A 23376-nucleotide genomic window follows, 5' to 3' on the forward strand; every position below is an offset into this window, starting at 1 on the left:
AGTTTGTCATTTTCATTATCAAATTATGTAAAATATGTATAGAATTAACAGTGAGATTATTATAGAGATAACAATGCCTTTCTCTCTGAATTTCTATTCATTTTCTATAGAATTCTCATAGCTCGTCGGAGATTGGCCCCCTGTTCTATAAATTTTTTGGAGAATTTTTAGATTGTTTCTATAGAATTTCAATGGAAGTCTTATACAGAATTTCTATAGAATTCTGAAGATGTTCTATATAACTTTATAGATTTATTTTTTTTATGGAGTTTTGGTTTTCTGTTTTACAGAATTTACATACAGCTTCAAATGAATTCCATAGATTTCTATAGTAAACATTCATGGCAATACAATTTGCAAGAAAAAATTGAGAACTATTCAAGACAGTTGTATTTATCTTACCAATATCTTGTGCAACTAGGGCTACAGGTCTTCTATTGAACCAGAGTAATCTTTTAGCATCAACACGTATATCACACAGATTAGTTAGCAGAGCTATTAACGGAGCCAATGGTAGAGAACAGGCAAACAGCTGTCAACAAGAAAACAATAAATGAATTGAGACATTATTTTTGCCTTTTCCATATTGGTAAAGTGTGCCACATAGATTAGAGTGGGGGAATGCTTGTTTTCTGTTTCAATAATTATTTTGTCGACTGAATTTACACAAAAACAAAAATTAAAACTGCCACATTACATAATTTTTCAATATCCTTATTTAAACACGAGAAGCAAAACTTTTTATTTTTGGTCTAAGCAAGGCACAACAACTGGATTTTACTGATTAGAACTGTTGGCATATTAAATCTGTTACTTCAATCTATTCATCACAAAATATATGCATACATTTGATATGCATTTTATTGTACAACAAAAAACTAAACTAAACTTGGAAACTGCCAGCCAAATTCAAATATCAATGCATAGCAATGTTGACATGGTGGGAAGTTACACCAGTGCTAAAAATGGAGAATTGAAAATATGAAAGGGAACCACCCATGATAACTATCTGAAAAGTCAAATAGCTAATAGTTTGTAAGAAGAAATCATAAAACATAAAGTTGACACTGATGCACAAACATCCAATATCCAAATTTTGGAATTCTGTCATTTTGCCTCCATGAGTGATAATTCATATGTAAACAATGAGACACTGATTATCAGTACACATTAAAATCAACCCCAGGACGCAAGCTCTGATATGATGATATCAAAATATTACTTACCATAAGGTATCCATACTGGATTATCTTCTCGTTGTACTCCATCAGTGTGAAATCACCAACGGGTGGACTACGAGAAACGTCTCCTACTGGAGGTTTCTGACGTTCTCGTTCTAAGAAATCATTCATTTCAACCTTAGTGCTATCGTCCGGCTTCTCGGCTTCATCCACTTTGTTATTTTTGCATTTCCGCAGACATTTCTTGACGTTTTTAATAAACCAACTATAAAGTTATAAACAACAGTGTGAGAATGACATACTGGGACAGTGTTGGATTGATCAAAGGTAATCACATGCACTATATTCTCACTGTTCCCACCCCCCACCCCAGGCTAATGAACCCCAGTGAAATTTGTAAAAAATACAGATTTGATATGATAACCCCAATATTACAGATCATTTCAGATAATAGTTCTCCTGCTACACAGAAATAGAAGTTTTGAATATAATGGTGTATATATACTTACGGTAATATAATATCTTTGAAGAACTTTGGCAAAGGTTTCAACAACATAAGCACTAAGACTTGAAATGATAACATTGACATGCAGTCGTTGTTGTCACATGTGTCTTCATACTCCGGTCCAAAATCTAAGATCCCATCATTTGAAGTTTCCTACAGGGAATATAACATACTGAGTCAGATCACGTGCAATAGACATGCATGTGACTTTGATAGGACAACTCGCATGTAGGGGTTTCATTAAGAGACGATGATTGTCGGCTAAATACCTAACTATTTTAATAATTTACTCGTTCAGTCGTCAATTTTGTATTTTTAAGACTCATAACCTACAGAAAAGTGTTAATTTTTGGCTTCCTACTTTAACAAATTTGTCACCTACTCCAGAACTAAAACCCCTGCACGTGACAACCATGAAATGCTACTACCTGTATATTTCATTGTTCATTAAAAAAGAGTTGTGATTTTTGTTGATATCATTAAAATAGGTATCTTGCAATCACACAGCAGAATTTATAGGGAAGCTTTCCAAAAGATGGCCATATTTGATGATTTTTACTTCCATTGATGTTTATACGCGTATTATTCTCACTATTAGGGTACTTTTCCTGTGTTTTATTGCGTTGCAAATAGATCTCATCAGCCATCTGCATCTCAGTTCAATTACCCGTAATATTAAACATGTGATTTTGTTTACATACACAATAACAGCAAGTTTCTCAGTTACTCAATTTCATGATCACAAGATCACAGGGTTTTCACCATGTTACAACTTTGAACCCTATATTATACATGCTTGATTCCAATTTCAATCAAGAGTATGTAATCATCTCAATTTTATGTGAAAATGTAAAAACATTCTGACATTCCATGGTGAAAAACAGATTTACAAACCTTGTTTAGTAACTCTTCGCATTTTAGCATAATGCATAGTTTAAAATTTTATAAAAGTGCACAACTTTGTAATTAACAAATTACAAACCTTGAAATTACTTACATGCTTGGCATTTTAGCATATTGCATAATTTAAAATTTTATAAAAATGCACAACTTTGTTGCCTTCATGAGAGCACCATGCTATGCATGCCAAACTGTTAAGTTTTATCAGATAACTTGCACAGAACAATTGAAGCAGAATGGAGAAATCTTTTAAAAACATTCACACATGTGGACTTATAAATGTAGCGTTTCTTGTCAAAATTGAATAATCCTAATTCTTACATAGCAACTGAAACCTATTTTACACCAATAGGTTTTGTAGCATTTCATAATTGGGTTTGTACATATAAGTAACACACACTACAATAGCTAAATTAGCACAAATTCATGCTTTTTCATTTTAAACATGACAAAGCTATAAGCTATGCACACAGATGACAGAAAGTGCAAAGGGCATTTACCAACAGTGTATGCTCTTTTGTGGAATCCTTGGGAATAGAAAAAAAGATAAAATATAATAACAATCAGTATGTACAATGTTACCCACAACGTATAGAGTAATACCCTGGTAAGTGTATGGATGGCTGTAAGTGTTAGTTTAAATTTTCTACTTTATGTTGTTACTAGATTCTTGGATATGAAACACAATACTAAACAAATATACGATGATAGAATGGCTGGATGGAGAGGATTCAACATGTACCGGTAGTGTTAACATATCTGTATACATAGTGTACCGGTAATTAAAACTAGACTTTTGAATTGGCTTTATTGTAGCTCTCAAAATCCAGATAAAAAAGTATGGTAACCAAAGTACTTTTCAAACATAAAATGTGTAAAACAGCCATGAAAATAGTGATTTTTAAACTATTGGTCCCTAAACGTCTTTTCATATCTCAAAATTTTGTTTGGGTATATACGGTGAAAATAAATTACTGGTAGATGTAATTTGAAGATGGGTCCCTAATTATTTAAAAATTTTGATGAACACTAATTCAACATGAATTCCTATGCAAATAGTTCCAAAAAAAAGGACATTTTTGCATGTTTTACTACTGGGTAAATCTCTGATGACCTGTGTCTATTCAATAAGCATTTGGCAGCATCCAAAAAATCTTGATTTGTTGGATCTAGAAAGAAGGTCAGAACTTGTTGAGAGGAATGGTAATGAATGAACTCTTTATTGCAATGGTAGGATACTGTAGATATGTGTATGTGAATGTGTGTGATATCGGAGGACACATGTATGTTTAATGTTGAGCTGAAAATGTGATGTGGATGAGATTAACAGATAAAACTTACATCTCTGAAGAATGCAATGTAATACAATGACACATAACTGTTGACAAACTGGAATGCAAACAGTTTTATTATGAGTGCGTCATCGTATGATGTCTGAGTACGGTGGTTTTCTGTAGACAAAAACAAAAATAAACATATTAGAAAATATTTCAGTCTATACACAATTTGTAAAAGTGGACAAAAATAGCAGGAAAAGGAACCAGTTCACCTGACTCAGCTTTCGATTCAACAGGTGGTTCTAGAAAATATCTAGCAATATCATACCATAATTTAGAATTAAAATTTGTATAGCTTACCCCAATCAGTTAGTTTATAGGCCAGTATTTCATAAATCTGTAAAAATATACAAACAAAAAAATTAAAAATTGTATGTGGATATACATCTTCTAGTTTACCATCAGCCACTGACAGAATAAATATCTGAAAATAACCTTTAAATCCCACACAATGCTCATGGCTTTGAAAGATCAGTAGCACACTAGACAATCTTGCCAAATTTACACTAACAATGTTTTTGTGTTGCACTAAATGCTGAGTAAATTTTTTCCCTAAAGCTTGACAAGACGCATTATTTTGTTGAAAGATCACCACACCAATAAAATGCACTCTAACCTAGTGAATAGTATAGACACTCAAACCCTCTGGAAATAGCACAGTAAGGGGTGTGACCAAACTAACCCCAGGCAATAAACAACAATCAGTTGAACAGGACTTATTTGTGAAAACTGAGTAAAGAGTAGATCAAAGGGTCAAATCAAATACAACACAATACAATGTTATGACTGACTAGTATTAAAATAATACAGGAATGCATCAGAACTAATAAGGTCCTAGAGATATTCTATTTTTTATTCAGATCTTATTTTGTCTCGGTACTCAGCAACTGATAAAAACTGATATGTGTTGGAGGTATAGAAGACAGAAATAATGAACATGACAAGCATGGAATACAATATCGATTTTTTTAAATATACGGTATTAAAGAAAGATGAAAGTAAAGAAGCTATGTAAAGGGACCAAAGGTATGTACAGTTGCTAAGGATACAGGCATGGTTGCTAGGGATACAAGTACGGTTGCTAGAGAAACAACCATACATTGTATATATGTATGTATGTATAAGCTATGTATAAGTTAATTGTCGTTGAAGAAATATCAGATTTTGAGTTGGTTGCTATGGTTATTATTATGACCAAAAATCATTCATTGAATATAACTATCATTTTGTCTTTAAAAAAAACTATTTTCTGGGCAGATGTTATGATTCTGATTGCTAGGGACACATTCAACAGAAAACATAGTTGAGAATATTGATATATCAATTTAACAGATGCACAAACAAATACATACAAAGGATGAACACAAAGGCTCACATTGTGTACATGAAAACAAGGAAAGTATCCACCGTATTAAAGGCATCAGTAAAATCATGTGTTTATGAATGGATTGATATGATGTGAGTGTTTTCGCAAGAATACAGCAGAATATCAAACATTATTATACATCTGTCACCGTAACGGCATAAGTTACAGCGTGCCGTAATTTTGCGTTATTTTACTGGGTATTTTCATCCTACCATATTAGGAAAAGTGACTCCCAAGTATGAAACAATTACGCACCCAAACAGGGTGGCCCCTAGGATTTGACCAGACCCCACACAAAGAAGTTCGCTAAATCTGTTCTAAAGTTTCTGGAGTTTGGCATTCCCAAGATGTATAATTGGGTGGAAAAGATTATTATGAGAATATTGCAAAGTATGCACTCAGTAAGTACGTTGTTGCATCGACCTGCGCTGCGCATCGGTCAATACTCCCGCTGTAGTGTCTTCGTGCATACTTTACAGTATTCTTGTAAAAACCATGTAGTAACATGACTACCCAGTAATGCATGGTAGGGTTTTTGTAGCTGAGATACTGCCTGATTTTGCAGCTACACATCATAACAATAATCCAAGTGTACTTCCAAATTTTTTTTTTCATATGCAAAATCATAGAAACGCTTTTTTTAAAACTTGTTTTAACAATTAATTACCATAGTGCATGTGTACAAACAAATTTTTTTTCAGATGCTTCAGATTTACATGGTAGTCTAATAATGATTATCTTCTATTGTATATTTTTTGTCAAATACTATGAAAATCATGTTGTGAAAATGATTGAAAATGTCACAGAATCAGTAGCAAATTAATACACAATGTAGACATATATAATTTAGCATAATGCATACATTTTAAAATCTGAATAATGAATAATTTAAATATATTTATCATACACATATATACTGTATTTATATTGTCTGGAAAGATGAAATATTGATGAGTGAAATTTACAACTATTAGCAAGATACATCATTGAGAGTTATTTTTTTTAAAAAGTTTTCATCCAAAAATCTCATGTACATTTTTCTCTAGTTTGTAAATTTTGCTGCACCATGCAAAAACAGTTTTGTATTCATTTACAGTTGTATTAGCCTGGAATCCAGCCCTTCCCAGTGCACTCAAGAATGGTCCAGTGATTCGGTACGTAAATACGTAGACACATCAGAATTCTGTATCATCACTGACTGTCTGTCTCCATGAGTTCAGTACATCACCATGGGAACTTGCGCAGACTGATCTCATACATAAAGCCCACCCACAACACTCCAGACCGATTCACTAATCTATCATTCATAGATTTTTGAGATTATCAAGATAATAGATGGCATCTAGTCTACATTTGCATGTGATTTATCAAGTATTAAGACCAGAAAATATTGTAATGACGATGTTGTACATTAGATGTTGCTATTATGAAATAAATTACTTTAAATCAACTTTTTTTTGTGTTACAGTGATGAGATAGCTACTTTATGCATGTAATAATAATTATAGACAATTATCTTTACCTTGCCCATAATCATTATAGAGACTGAGTTGAGAACAGAAGATAGTAGAGTAGAGTAAACAAACTCCTCCATTGGATTGTTACTGTAATCCACTCTGGATACAACTCGGTATACAATTACACCAATGGCACTGGCAATTACCAAACATACCTGGCAAAGAAAAATAATTCATTAAGTCTATGTGTAATAATACTTATACCCTCACTTGTCAGGGGCATGACCTACAGTCAGCGTGTCCTCTAAGGCGACGCACTGACGCACACAAATTTGCTATGACACAACTAATTGTACTAATTCACTGGTGAGTCATTGACGCAACAGGAAATCATACATAGATATAGTTATCGTACTGTAGTTATGATATTTGTATTTTGAAAAAAATTGAAAATATAAACACCATGAACACTCACTATAAACTCCATGAATACTTACCATAAACAATCACTATAAACACCATGAACACTTACCATAAACACTTACCATAAACACAATAAACACTCACTATAAACACCATGAACACTCACTATAAACTCCATGATTATTTACCATAAACACTCACTATAAACACCATGAACACTTACCGTAAACACCATGAACACTTACCATAAACACCATGAGCACTTACTATAAACACCATGAACACTTACCATAAACACCATAATACTACATGACATCATGAATTTGACAAATTGTCTGTAAAATGGATAGTACCAATCTGGTAGCTCAGAAACAGGATCCTAAAAAGGAGAAGAGAGAAGTTAAAGATAATTTAGTGAGGTAGATGGACTCGTCGACAACGACAAAAATGATCGCTAATGCGACTGAATTTATTAAATGATGACGTTAAATGTTTGCCCACTCCCCAATAAAATTAAGTAGAACCAACTCAAGAGACAAGTGTTCCCAATAATTGTAAAATTTTAAGTAAATCATAAATCTTGATTATGCAAATTTCAACCAAGCTGGCTTAAAAAGTTGTCATGGTTCAAAATAAATAATTCAAAATCCATATGAAATTTTTTGTATTTTGTCTTTCTTCCTACTAGCTTGTGATAACTATCAACTATTTCCATAGTTGGGTTACTCAATTTTTTGAATTGGCCAGCAAAAATAAGCTAGGGCTACTATTTAAAGTTGAAAATATCCAAAAAGCTCCAGTACCTTGGAAAACGACAACTCACAAAACAAAACTGCATGGTACTGAGTTGGTAAAAGGTAGAGATCAAAATAAAAAGTAAGTATTCTTTCCTTAAATAATTATTTTTAATTTGAGAAGAAGTCTGGGTGGGCGTCCAAAAGATTCATACCGAAGCCAACACAATCCAAACTGTGAACCATTGAGCTTCAAATCAAACTCCCGGGAAACTTGAATAAAATGTCTTTTTTACGTACGACTCTTTCTTTAGTACCATAGAACTGTGGTCTGTCAATTTCATTGAACTCATAGTTATCCACGTCCCATTCGTATGCAAGCCTTGCATTTGTACGCTTCCATATCTCAAGGAACAGCGTACCCCACAGACAGATAACGATGGAAAAATACGGCGTTACTGAGTTGTCAAATGACTGTTTAATTATGGAATAAATGTCCATTCCTAAATTTTTCAACCTGTAAAATCAAATAATAAGAAATTTAAACACATACTAAAAATAAATTGGAAAGTAAAAAGAAGATATGAATAATAAATTCACTGTTTAAATGGAGGATTAGTTAGACTTACTCTCCGACCACTGACGCTGGCGTTGTACCAACAGTATTGTTGAATGTTACATTGGCTGTAGAATTGAAGACTTGATTCTTTTGGGCTTCATATTCCTCAACACTGCGATAAAATGTCACGACTTATGTTATTAACGATGTTCATTATACTACACATCATGCATATTATACATCAAACCATGCACATTATATAGCAAACCACACATATTATACAACAAACCACACACATTACACTACAAATCAAGCACTTTATAATCCAAATCATGCAATTTATACTACGCACCTTATAATACAAATCATGTGCATTATACTACAAACCACACACATTACACTACAAATAATGCAAATTATACTATGCACCTTATAATACAAATCATGTGCATTATACTACAAACCACACACATTACACTACAAATAATGCAAATTATACTATGCACCTTATAATACAAAACATGTGCATTATACTACAAACCACACACATTACACTACAAATAATGCAAATTATACTATGCATCTTATAATACAAAACATGTGCATTGTACTACAAACCACACACATTACACTACAAATAATGCAAATTATACTATGCACCTTATAATACAAATCATGTGCATTATACTACAAACCACACACATTACACTACAAATAATGCAAATTATACTATGCACCTTATAATACAAATCATGTGCATTATACTACAAACCACACACATTACACTACAAATAATGCAAATTATACTATGCACCTTATAATACAAATCATGTGCATTATACTACAAACCACACACATTACACTACAAATAATGCAAAATATACTATGCACCTTATAATACAAAACATGTGCATTATACTACAAACCACACACATTACACTACAAATAATGCAAATTATACTATGCACCTTATAATACAAATCATGTGCATTATACTACAAACCACACACATTACACTACAAATAATGCAAATTATACTATGCACCTTATAATACAAAACATGTGCATTATACTACAAACCACACACATTACACTACAAATAATGCAAAATATACTATGCACCTTATAATACAAATCATGTGCATTATACTACAAACCACACACATTACACTACAAATAATGCACATTATACTCCAAATCATGCAATTTATACTACACGCTATGCACCTTATAATACAAATCATGTGCATTATACTACAAACCACACACATTACACTACAAATAATGCAAAATATACTATGCACCTTATAATACAAATCATGTGCATTATACTACAAACCACACACATTACACTACAAATAATGCACATTATACTCCAAATCATGCAATTTATACTACACGCTATGCACCTTATAATACAAATCATGTGCATTATACTACAAACCACACACATTACACTACAAATAATGCAAATTATACTATGCACCTTATAATACAAATCATGTGCATTATACTACAAACCACACACATTACACTACAAATAATGCAAATTATTGTACGACATTCACTTCCTCGAAAATGCTTGAAAATGTTCTAATTTTGTTTGCTCCTATATAAGATATCTTGGGATGTATTATAATCTATAACATAACTATTATGACATAAAATTGAAAATTACCTTAGATATAAACCATACAAGGTGATAGCCACTCCTAATAGCGTTGGAATCCAGAGGGTGGTAATAAGTGTGCCAGACCAAGCAAAGTAGAAAGCAATTTTCTCCCCAAAATAATTCCTGATCTTCCACAGGGGCTGAAACTTAGTAAAACGGCACCATGTATCATTCAACTCTTTACGCGGATCTTCAATGTTTTCGGCTTTAGCATGTTTCTCAAATTCTTCTTTCGTTGGGACTTCTTCTCCAGCATCTTTTTTTCTCTTGTAATATTCGTATGGTGATTCATCATGAAGAATGAAGGCATCTGTGTACGCCTCTTTCATCAATAAATATGGAAGCCCTGGAAATATACATTTATATATAATTATAAAATCTATTGCTGTTGAGGCAAAGTATGCTTGCAGGCTAGTAGATAAAAGTAGAATATTAATAAGAGCAACAATATTTTGATAAAGATTTGAAATAAAAAAAAAATATTGTGGTTTCTGATTCATTTAAAAATTAGCATTTAAAACTTTGGGTTCATATATAATGCACATTAACTTTGTAAAATTATTGCCGCTCTCAGTATGCAAATTGCTACTAGCCACTAATATTTATAATAAGCGAGATGATTTCATTTATTACTTAAGCTGGGGCATTGTTTAATATCATAGCAGCCAGTCTGTGAAAATGTCAGACTTATAAATTTCGCAATTTATCAAAGTATCTTTCCTTTTTAATGGAGACAAGGCAAGCACTAAAGGGCATATGCACACAGAATATTACCTTTAGCATTTTCTCTTGGATACACGATTAAATAAGTTACACAATAGCCTGATTTATGAAGACAGTAAAGTAAGACAGCCCTTTTTATTTTGTATCCACCACTCTTTGTCATAAAGTAATACAAACGATAAATCTCATACCAGAGAGAAAACTGCTTTATTGTCTTTTTTTACAGATACCTTGCATCATCCGCTCACAAAACTTGTGTTTGATGGCTATGCATGCTTATACCCCTGACCACTCAATTAAAACTCTGGGCAGGTGGTCCAGAAATTTCTATAAAATCTATAAAATTCCACTGACTGTCTATATTAAACTGACTAATATTGACATTAATTAGGATGACATGCATAGTCCCTCAGATCGCCAGTTTTTTCACTACCCCTGGGCTGCTGGCACCAAACATTAGTAACTGAATCTCAGCCATTGGCATTGATGTAACCTCCATTTGAAACAAGCACACAAGCGAAAACTGATTGAGATTAATGTTAACCAGGTTTTTCACAGCCTCATTTTAATTGTGTATCTGCATTAAAAATGCAAATTTATTTATCGTCTCACAATTTATTTGACTTCATAATAATAATTTCACTACATGGTGTAACTATGGGGAATTTAATTACCCGGTAATATGTACATACCTTTTCTACGTAATGTATCTTCGTCCTTCTCATCTGTGTTCTCAGTGATATCCAAGTTTATTAGCATATGGTTCACCTGTTAACAATAACAAAAATTCATTACTTTTCCAAAATTTTACAAGATTTCACAATTGCTTCTTGAATTCAGTTGATCCAAATTCTACAAGTGACATATCATAGTATTATTATTATTTTGGATGACAATAAACATCAAATTTTGAGAAAATTAAATCACACCCATTAACAATGATGGATAACTTTTGTTAGCAGCTGAGGAGTTGCCAGCAAAAGTTATCCATGTCTAAGCAAAGTTATTGTATTGCATTAATTTATATTTTCACACCAATAACAGTATCCAATACTGCTGATGAAGAATAACAGTGTTGGTGGTCAAAACCCTTGTAATACGTAGAACTTGGCTAATGGGGACATTTTAGGTATAAGTATCAGGTCTTGTTTCTGGTTAAGATAGATATAAATATCAGTAATTTTTTTCCGATTTGGTATATTTCGAATAAACAGTGATGACAGAAATGAAATGTTGGTATAAATATGGGTATAGATTTTGCCACTATCCAGGTATAAAAATGGTCACACTCTTGAGCACTCTGGAGCACCTCCCTACCCAGCTATGTATCAACTGCCTGCCCCCCCCCCCCACCCCCACACCTTGAATCTGAATGTACTATACATATGTAGCTTTTGTAATGAAATGACTGGTAAGCTTCAAAAAATTGCCATCAGATAGACCTATCTACACACATAAGGCAGACGTTAAAATTTTTTTATTAAGAAAGAATCCAATTTAAGGCCAATATTTCTAATTATGAGACTAATTTAAAGGGCACCAAGGAAGTCAGGAAGGGAATAGATTCATGGATTCTGTGTGCATTTCAAACTCTATATGGTTGACATGCAGGCAGGCATTTCTCATTCATTTGTTGTTGTAACGCTTCACTGCCTGACGAGTCCCTTGGGAGATGAGTAAACATGTTGTAAGGTTAACAAACAATCAGACATACAATGTTAGGAACATTGATTAATTGAGATAAAATAGAATCGTGATAAATAATTTTTTTTGGAGTCAGCAAATGTAGTTTATGTGGTTATGGTAAATAAAATTTGCTACAGCGGTAATGTATTGAGCAATAATGAATAACACAATAAAAGCTGTATAACTGTAAATTATTGAGACCCACATTTTACTATCTTTAGGCTGGATTAATGCTAACTTATCATGTGAATCTGCCACACATCAGAAAAATCTCCCTGAATATGTCTCATATCAGTAACTTAGATAAATATTGTAAAATTTGGCAGAAATAATTATACAACATTTGTATTTTTTTATATTACTTAACGTGAATAATAAGATATTTTTTTTCTAATTTCTGCATTTTTAAATATGTTCATAATAAATAATCATAATTAACTTGACAAAAAATAATATTAGTGTAAATATTAGATTATTCAAGCTGATATTGATAATGTTTAAATATAATAATTCATATAGCCTGGCTCCAATCAATTGAAACATTTTTTTTTAGTTTGAGACACTCTATTGATCATAGATTTGATCGATTTTCAACAAAGTGACCTCATAAGGTCACACATACTGGTACTTTGCATGACCTCTTAAGGTCACACATCCTGGTACCGGTACTTTCAGGAGGACTTATTCAGGATAAATGAAAAATCATAAATTATCTCCTCCAAATGTGCAAGCACACATCACTGTTCAAGAACAGTTTAAAAGTGCCAGAATATGCGACTCTAAAATTCATATACAGTGCCTATTGTATTATTGGTCAGTGGGATACTCACCAAATAGGAACGCAAAGCTGGTCTAAAGAAGGTCTCTGGATCCTCAAAACCTTTAAATACATGTCTTTTAGCAGTCTCATATGATGCACTCACATAGTCCTCTACAATGAATAATGAACAATAACAAGTTACAAAACAAATTAATAAAAATGAAAATATTGGGTGCTATACACCTCCCTTCATGATGCTCTCCGCTGCATTAACATACCTATACACTTGAAAACATCAAAAATCCAAGGCTTGAACTTCACTGAGGCATCAAAAGAATTGGGCACCCTTCAAAAATACAGATTTTCTTTATATACTATTCCTATGCGCTACAGCAATTTTATCAATTTTGGGTACCCTCTTCAGCAACAATGTGATTTGGTACACAGAAGCAATAAATGTTTTCCCTTCAGTTATTGGGTTTCCAAGTTTGTGGCCTAAAACAATGTTGGGTTAATACAATCAAGAATGGATATACAGTATATGCACCACCAACATATTAAACTTTTCACCACCAGTTCTCCTTTTTTCATCACAAATTCACAAAATAGTCCTACTTATAGTCTGCACTTTCATCAGAAGATTGAGACAAAAATAGCCATTTTTTTGATTAAAAACAGAAAACTGGCTCCAAAATTAGTGTTCATTTCCAGAAACATTGAAAAATATAAGAAAAAAGTTCTAAAAAATTTGGGTGAGAAATTCTGGTGGTAAAAAGGTAAACACAAGGGGACAAACATGTCTACTTCAATATTTTTGCATGACAATTAATCTTCATCATTAAAAAAAAAAAGAAAAGAAAATCAACAAAACTTACTATAAAGAACATGACAGTTATATGTACACAAAGGAAAAAAATAACTTACGTTCATTGTCTGTGACAAAGTAATTATAACAGCTGCCATGTGTTTCATCATCTGGAATAGCACCCTGAAATTAAAAATTATTCAAGTTGAACTGATGATCCTTGTAAACTTGGAAATGAAGTGGTTAAAAACTTGTGATTCATATAATATGAGGCACATATACTGAACACTTCAATTATAAAATAAAACAAAATAATTGGAATCACCAAACCACTTCTGAAATAATGAACTGACAGATTCAAATATTTTGTAATCATATGTAAGCACACTATAATGTGGCATTCATTTGTATAACTACTGTCTTGGTGCCATATCAATTAAAAACAGTAAATCCTGTTTGAAAAATATTCAAATAAATGAATAAGTTGATGATCCAAAGCTATGTATTCCAGACAAAAATGATAATGAAGCACATTTATAATAAGCTAATGGGTCATTAAAATATGTCTTAGCTTGACCATAGCAGTACTTCTTTCATTTATGTAGGGGTATACACAATAAAATGAACAAATAGAGCAAATACAGTATTCTACATAAAGCAATTACATTTTTTGTATAAAAAAACCCAAAGCCAGTTTTCCAGGTAAAATTCAAATGATAATGATTGAATGTCAAAATGATTAATCATAAACCATTGGAAAATATATCATACAATCTAGAGAAATCAACAAATTATCACAAAATGTTTGTTTTGTGTGAAGCTCAGCACACTACAAGTCATGACACAAGTTTCATGTTAAGATTATCGCAACAGGAATGGATGTTTCCCATGATGCATTAGATTCCAGTGCGTCACATTAAAGCTCATAATAGGATTGTATGTTTGAACAAAATCCATCCATCTATGTCTGATATAATGGTGTGGAACAGTAGAATTAATTGTTTGATAATGGTGTACAATAACAATTACAATGACCACGAGTCCCATACATTATATAGTGCATCTTACCTCTCTTAGCGGCATTTCTAAATGAACACTTTCAGCCTCTTGACTCATCCTAGGAAACGGACAATGAATTTTTAAAAACGTCACCTCTCCGACTCTTTCTTTCTCAATTTGTAAATGTTCTTGATTCACAAGGACTTGTTCAAATCGCTCCCTGAGTTTTTCATTTTTTTCAAATTTTTTCCGTTCTTTTTTATCAAGCGTTTCAATTTCTTTGTTCTCATACACTAAGACATAGTCAATCCTTTTCAAAGAAGTATGAGAATCGAATGGGGTCTCCTTCATGGGTTCATTCAGAGGTGATTTGTGATAATCTTTCAACGATCTCTTCTTCTTTTTCCTTTTTTTTGGTTTGTACAAATAGTCTGCTTCATCGCCATCAATCGCATCATTTCCTGATTCTTTGTAGACTGGCTCTAAAGGAACACCATCCCGATGATGGTTTATCTTCAGATCGTCTTCCTCCATTTCACTTCACCTGAAATAAAAATAATGCATTTAATATTCAACTCTGTAAACTAACAACATACAAAACAAATAAATAATAAGCCCAGAAACCTTACATTCACCTAGAAGTTTTGGATTCGTTAACAGATCAGGCTCAACCACACAAATGATCAACACAGACTGACAGACAATATAGACACATAAATCCCAATCATAAAAAACAAAACATTAAAAATGAATGATGAAATTGATAGGAAAAAAGGTTGCTATAGCAACATGATCTATGCCTAAATATTTGATGAGATGAGTGGCATTTGAAGCAATAGACATGCACTTGTCCATAAAAGAAACAAAGAGTACATACTTGCCACTCACAAAAGTACAACTGGGTAATCAGAATCAGGTTCATCAAATAAACATGGAAAACCAGAATTGAGTTGAAATTGTAATTCTTTAATCAATTTAATTGCTTATACTGGATGTATACAGTTTCATTGCAGTCAGTACATGTATATTATTTATATCTGCATATGTTTTGCATCTATTCTGAAATCAGGTGACTTGATCCAAACAAATAGACAATTACTGATATACCAACAACTGTATCAACTACAACACCCTAGCATATACACTGTAATAATGTATAAATAATCTCACCTATGACTTTATATGGCAACATATTTTACATGATATATTCAATTAATAAATACAATCAGATGCATTTGTAACACTTGAATTTTTTGTGATTATGCAAATCTTGCATTATTCACAACAGAAAAGGTTTGCAGATTCAAACTGTCCAATAGTGTTTCACAGTGTCAGCATTGACCTCAATTCACAGATTAGAAAAATGAAATGTAATAATAAATTTTCTTTTTAGTGCATATTTCCCATGAATTATTATTTAATTTTACGTTTAACAATGACTTCATTTACATACTAACTGCATGTATATCTAAAACAGATCTTGGACTTTAGAGTTGAGTAGACACCAATTTGAAAAAACAAAATTTGATAACAATCGTTTTCCAAGGTGTATTGGAATGACATCTGTAATTTTGAATTTCTGTAATAATTCCTTGGGTCTCAAACCAATTTCTTTGTATACATCCATGAAGTTCAAGCCCTGTCTAAAAATATTGTAGTAACTTGAAAATAATTTTCAGGACAAACTTCTATGTTCTATGGCGATCTGCTCCAAACTAGGATTGCCCATACAATCACTGTAATCACGTCCAAGTGTCTGTGTTAACTTTACTGTGATTTATTTGGCTGACCCGATTAAGTTCAAAATTGACAGGCTGGTCACACCTGTACTCTAGTTACGGTGGGTGGAAAAATTTGATGAAAAAAAAATCCCGTCCAGCTGTTGCCATGGCAATGACCAACAAAATAATTGTTTGTGCCCCCCCCCAATGGATTAACAATCAGTCTAATGGCTTGTACCATGTATATGTACTTCTTTCACAGTTGTTTCAACAAACTAAAGTCTTAATTAATAATATTGAACCAACTATGTTTAATTTACTAGTAAATCATTAGATTCTGTAGCCGTGCATCTCACTGGGGTTTTTCAGACAGGTAGTTACAATGATTTGGTAATAGTCCACTGAACACAATCAAGAAAATGTCTAGCGACAGTTAATGGTTAACACAGTAATAACAGCTTTCAATTGACATGCAATTACACATAACATGATTTCCTGTTCAGAAGCATCATGACATGAACCATGTCTTACAGCTTACATGTACTCCTAACACAGAAGTGCTTCAAATATATTAATTACAATACTGTAAAAAATGTTCTTCCTTTTCTGTCACTTCTTACTGTAAAATACTTTATTTTTGCTTGGAATTTATTTTCGCTATTTTCGTTGAAGGGGATTATTCAGTGAAAATAAAACCTAGCGAATATACTTTTTTCCCTATATCTTTCATTCAAATCGTCAAAAATCATAAATTCCGTACAAAACGTCCAAAAAGTCTTTTCAGTGAAAATTAATACCAGCTAAAATAAAGTATTTTACAGTAGTCCATTATACTCTCATGCATGACATTTATTCGTAACTACTTCAATGATGTCTAATGGCAACATCTTTTCGTCACATGTGCACCTGCTCTACCATTCCCCTTGGCGTTATTGCTATCGCCCACATATCATATTAACACTGGGACAAATAGTCTCAGGTAGCTCTACATGGAATCTTCTTTAATAGGTCTATACAGTTGCACTGCTCAAGTTACTGACATTTTGAACACATTTATTAGACAGTTTTTTTTTTAATGGATCTATATTTAATTCTGTGTTTTCTGATCTGATGTTTTATATTCAACAGAATAAAACTTTTAATTTTTCTTTTTTTGTTTGTCGTCGATAAGCTTCCATGTGGTTTTGTTCTTTTCCATTAAATAATTAAAACTTTTTTTTAATCAGGAATATTATTTAAAGCCACAGGGAGACAAGACATCATTGTAACTATATTGTGTAGATATAAACTATCAGAAGGCTTTTGTTGGGCATGAAATTTGTTCATGTGCTTATATATTCAACCAGGTTATTTTTTTATTAACAATGAACAGAGAAAGAAATATTAAAACTTAATATTAAAAAAGACCACTTTAAAATTATGTATTAATATACATCTATTACTTTACCCTATAGAGCTTTAGAATATAATAATTTCCAGTATCATCATCCAATAACTATGCAGATCCAATAACTCACAACATTTTAGGATTCCATTTGACCTCTTGACCTAATCGACAGTTCAATGTAAATTTAACAAAATCATCCTTTAATCAGGCTGACTTTAATTAATAAATTTACATATTTAAAGTAAAATATTAATTATTCAAACTCTAAAATTTCCTGACTGACTTTATCACAGAACCTTGTATGAACAAGGAAATGTTGATAGTGGTTATCAATGAGTTCACTTGGTGCAGCTGTTTCCTAGTGCTAATCTTTAAAGTTGATTTTACTTCTCTCGGTGTAAAACTACTTGGGCAACAATTCTTTCTGAAGATATTTGTTAAGATGACTGCACAAATACATCTGCCAGAAGGACGTTCTAGCTTGTATGAAAGCATAAGAGAGTAGTTACTGCCTTTTTCAGGATATGAGTCCGGGGATCAATTATGAAACAAATGCTCAGAATTTGCATCAGTGGAGTGCATGTGGCTGTTATATTTCCTGTATGCAAATTTAGGTTATTAGCAAAATACTCAAGTTTATGTCCATGTACATCAAACGCTTCAGCATTGTCTCGATGCTAAGTGCCTTGAACAATAGTTGTGTTCACGTTACACGAAGTACGGGCTAAGATTCAAGCTGATTTAGGCTTATCTAGCATATTTGCATTTCGGCTAGATCTATTGCGTCCACGCACAGGGAGAGCCAGTCGTTAGCACAGGCTAAGGGGTGCCATCAGTCGGTGACCTTTGGCAAGCCGCTATTTCCGAACGAAAAATGGATGACACGTGCGAGGTTCTATTTCTGCTGCTGACATGTTTCGTTCTAATTTTGAAGTGACGTGCACAGGAATGCGAGAGAAGACGGACCCAACTTATTTGGATGCACAGAAACAGTATACAACGGCGTAACAGAATATAGAGTTTTATTAATGCATGTCGTAGACAGCGAACCAAATTTATTTTGTCTACGATTGGAGCTGCTGTACGCTCTACTACAGCGACGCGATCAGTGTGGAAGTGTGTACACTGAGCTTGGTTGCCATTTTGGGAATGAGAAAGTTGGATGTATTTGATCACGTGCATAATGTTGACACCCAAAGGTCGCTACAGAGGGTGCTTAGCCCTGGGCTAAGCGTTTGCGTACACTTCGTTAGCCCGTGCTAAAGGTCTAGACCGCGTCTTAAATTCAAATCAGATTTAACCCATACTTAGCATTCCTTAGCCCGTGCTAAGCGTTCATGCACGTTTACTTAGCACGGGCTAAGGAATTTGACCTCTTAGCCCGTGCTGAGGAGCTGTGCGTGAACGCAACTAATGTCTTCGCTGTATGATGTAATCAGACATGAAAACAAATATTTTGTTAATAAATTTTATTATTCAAACAGATTTGTAGTGTTCAAAAAATGAAAATGTACAATTATCCTTCCACATGTAACTTCTTTGATCAAAAACATAAACCTATTATGATATACCAGGTAGTAAAATTGTTATTAAATTTTCACTGGTTGTTTAATTTTAAGATTTTGATATTTTGAGCATATTCATTGTATTTCAAAGGGCGGTAGTCGTCGCACCATGCATGCGCGATATATATGGGTCTCATATGAACATAGATGGTGACTTTGACTGTTGTGCAGATCCATGAGTGCAAACTGAGACGTTACCAAGCTTTAATTAGGTATTTTATTAGGTGTTTAGAAGGAATCGAAAGAGTTACAAGCGATAATTAGTGCTAGTCCGCGCCCAGGTCGAACCTCATACTTGTGATTCCCATTAGAAGAGCGCATTGGATTATGGGAAAATCAATGTTTATCAACACAAATATCGCACATGCAAAGCACGTCGACCACCGCCTTTTAAATTCATAGATTTGTCAGGTAGACGTGAAGTTGTAATATTATAGGTTGCTTGCATGGATTTAATTTAGCGGATTTTTTTTTTATCAGCAAAAATTCTGAGATTAAAACCCGATGCAAAAAATCATACAATACATGATGTTAAGCTGCGGTTCAAATTACATATAATCAAATGCAAAATTCATGTCATGACATTTGAATGGTAGGAATTAACCTTCTTGGATTTAAAGAGTAAATGTAATGTGTGTCAAGGTCAGAATATTTTCTAGTCCACAGACAACTGTCAATTTCACTCAGGTGTCCGAAAAACCTCAAAAAATCTCAGGCATAATTATTGAAAAAGGAAGTAATTAAATATTAGTAATGACTGTTTTACCATGACTTTTCTTTTTAGCAATCACAAGTGAATTGCTCATTCACGGAACTATTTGGAGGGATATTTGTCCAGCTATTTTCAAACAGCAATGCCTGTATTGTTACTAGATATTGCGAGCATTGACGACAGAAACAGAGCTGACAGTTTTACATCCACTCCCACTGTACACCATTCTCTCAGCTAGAGAAAGTACCGGTACTCTTTTTTTTCACTACTGTGTAGGCCATGGGAATCTAACCTGCAAACTCCATATGTATGCTATCCATTCCGCCATCATCAAACAGTGTACTGGTAGTTTTTACTACTAATATATAATTTCACTGAAAAATATATTATCAAGGAATTACAATAAAATGAATGTAATGTATTTCATTGAAAGATATTTTGCTTGAAATTAAACATATGGTCAATTATTTGCCAACACAATGGAAGAGGAAAATATATTGCATGACCTACTCTACTTTATATTTTAAATGTATTACGGTACTATAAAATATGTTATTTCAGCTGGAATTAATTTTCGGTGATATTTTATTTTCATTGATTTAATTATAGGAAAATTATATTTGCTGGATTTTATTTTCACTGAATCATCCCTTCAGCGAAAATAATGAAAATAAATTCCAAGTAAAAGTATTTTACAGTATTATTCATTTCGGTAATAATATTAATAAAATATAAACAGGAGCAACTTCCAGTGAAAAGGAAGATTAATATCTGTACACCATTGTTAAGAGCAGAATGTGTATGCTGAATGCTTTTAATTATTCGGTATATTAATGTATAGTATACAGTAGTATAAAAAAGAGATCAGGACTGATAATATGCTTTGAAATGAGGTCAAATAAATACAGTCTTATGAAACTTCAAGAACATTAATTTCTAATACAACTATCATGTTATCCAATCTTTTTTTTGAAACACTTTAGGATTTATAGATATTTATTTCAATAATATCAGCATTACAATAGAGTATTCACGTTATTATTCAGGCAATATTCCATACTGAAAGCATATACAATAGTTCCTCTACCTTTATTTTTTAAGGGCGATAATCTTCGCACCACGCATGCTTGAGATATTTGATTGTATAATACATGCCTAAAAATGGCTGACCATGGGAGATCTTTAACCAGCCCCCCCCCCCCCCCCCCCCCCCCCGAGCCAAAGTGCTAAATTTGCTGGAAAATGTATCTTCAATACAGACTACAATTTGTACATTTGTTTTGTATATTATGGGCAGTATCGAAAATAAAATGTTTTTTTCTTTTATGATTGAAAAATCCATTGCTTTGATTTTGAGGGATTATTTTCTTTTCCTTTTCTATTTAACATTCGACGCATCAACAGTTTGCGAAAATAAATTTAATACAAAACACCCAAAGTGTCTTTTCAGTAAAAATAATTCCAGGTGAAATAAAGTATTTTATAGTATAAGCTTTATATAGATTTCTTGCAAGATTAAAGACTGAAGAATAAGACTATTTTCCACCATTTACTTATATAATTTTGTATTCAACAAAAAATCCAGTTAAACTTTAGTGATTGTTGCCATCAAGAGTTGCACAGCAACAGTCTTTACATGTCACAATAGTCAATAAAAGCTTCATTGAACCGCAAAAAAACAACAAAAACAGACATTTTCAATGTTAGACTGTGTCTCAAATTGGTATTAATGCAGGTAAGAAATAATACCAACTTAACCAAGTATCAAAAAGATGAGGGTATGCAACTTTCATATGTACAATGATATGATATGATAAAGGTGTCGCAAGAAGTGAACTTTTGTGCTTTGATGTCATTTGAAAATGATCACATTCCATGCACGCAATAATGTATTTCTCAACCAATACCATCACAGAATGCAATTGAATGCTTGGAATGGTTTAATTGTGTAAAAAGAAATAAACAATATTATTATACATCTGTCACTGTAACGCCATAAGTTACAGCGTGCTGTAATTTTGAGGTATTTAACAGGGTTTTTTCATCCTACCATATTAGGGAATGCAAATTCCAAATATGGAATGATTACGCATGTAAGCATCCTCTAATAATAAAAACAAACATGGCTGCCATCAGGGTTTGACCGGAAGTTCGCTGATTCTGTTCTAAACATTTTGGATTTCGGCATTCCCATGATGTATCCTTGGAAGGAAAAGATGTATAATAATAAGGTTATTACGAGAATACCTCAAAGTATGCACTCAGACAGTACGCCACGCATCGACCTCCACTGCATGTCGGATGATACTCCAGCTGTACTGTCGTCGTGCATACTTCCAAGGAGTGTCAGTCGCTTGTTCTCGGTATTTGATCCAATTTGCTAGAATAGTTTTAATTCAACTAATTTTTTATAGGGCTGAATAATATTTCAGAAAATACACACATGAGCTTGCCAAAATAAACCATATTTACCACAAACTGTAGTTATCAAATCCTATAAAAAGCTAGGAATTACTGACAACCTTCAAACTATGTGATATGCATTTTCAATCTGTCCTGTATTACGTCACATTGTGAAGATGTGCATGTTATGCACATGATTAAATGCACATGCATCAACATTAAACATTCAAATTGCAAGAATCTCCTCGTTTACAAAAATGAAAGTAAGCAACAATACCAGCATATTTGTGTCAATCACGATATTAATAAGTGGGGCATGGATTAGGCTTACAATTAGATTTGTAGGCAGTCCTGGTTTATAGGATCAACATTTTCCTAGAATTGATGGGACAACCAAAATGTGCTGCAATAAGGATCTATGATTTCGTTTGTAAAGCAGAGTGAGGTTCAAAGAAACAATTAATTTACTAAATTGTTCAGC

The 23376-nt window shown here is 32.9% G+C and overlaps 1 protein-coding gene across 1 annotated transcript in view; it reads right to left on the reverse strand.

Moving 5' to 3' along the window:
• Positions 1-23376, reverse strand: part of LOC100369417 (anoctamin-7-like) — a 34848-nt gene that overhangs the window by 10521 nt on the left and 951 nt on the right. The window contains exons 2-15 of the mRNA XM_085497669.1: positions 15177-15651; positions 14228-14291; positions 13374-13474; positions 11550-11625; positions 10141-10480; positions 8533-8634; positions 8204-8420; positions 7459-7548; positions 6812-6961; positions 4224-4260; positions 3928-4037; positions 1691-1839; positions 1227-1446; positions 403-532 (exon numbers count right to left, since the gene is read on the reverse strand). Of these exons, the coding sequence (XP_085353795.1) occupies positions 403-532; positions 1227-1446; positions 1691-1839; positions 3928-4037; positions 4224-4260; positions 6812-6961; positions 7459-7548; positions 8204-8420; positions 8533-8634; positions 10141-10480; positions 11550-11625; positions 13374-13474; positions 14228-14291; positions 15177-15641 (2251 nt within the window). The 5' untranslated portion in view covers positions 15642-15651. The remainder of the gene's footprint in view (positions 1-402; positions 533-1226; positions 1447-1690; positions 1840-3927; positions 4038-4223; positions 4261-6811; positions 6962-7458; positions 7549-8203; positions 8421-8532; positions 8635-10140; positions 10481-11549; positions 11626-13373; positions 13475-14227; positions 14292-15176; positions 15652-23376) is intronic.

This window comes from Saccoglossus kowalevskii, chromosome 4, assembly GCF_978046115.1.
Source record: "Saccoglossus kowalevskii chromosome 4, keSacKowa6.1, whole genome shotgun sequence".
Lineage (NCBI taxonomy): Eukaryota > Metazoa > Hemichordata > Enteropneusta > Harrimaniidae > Saccoglossus > Saccoglossus kowalevskii.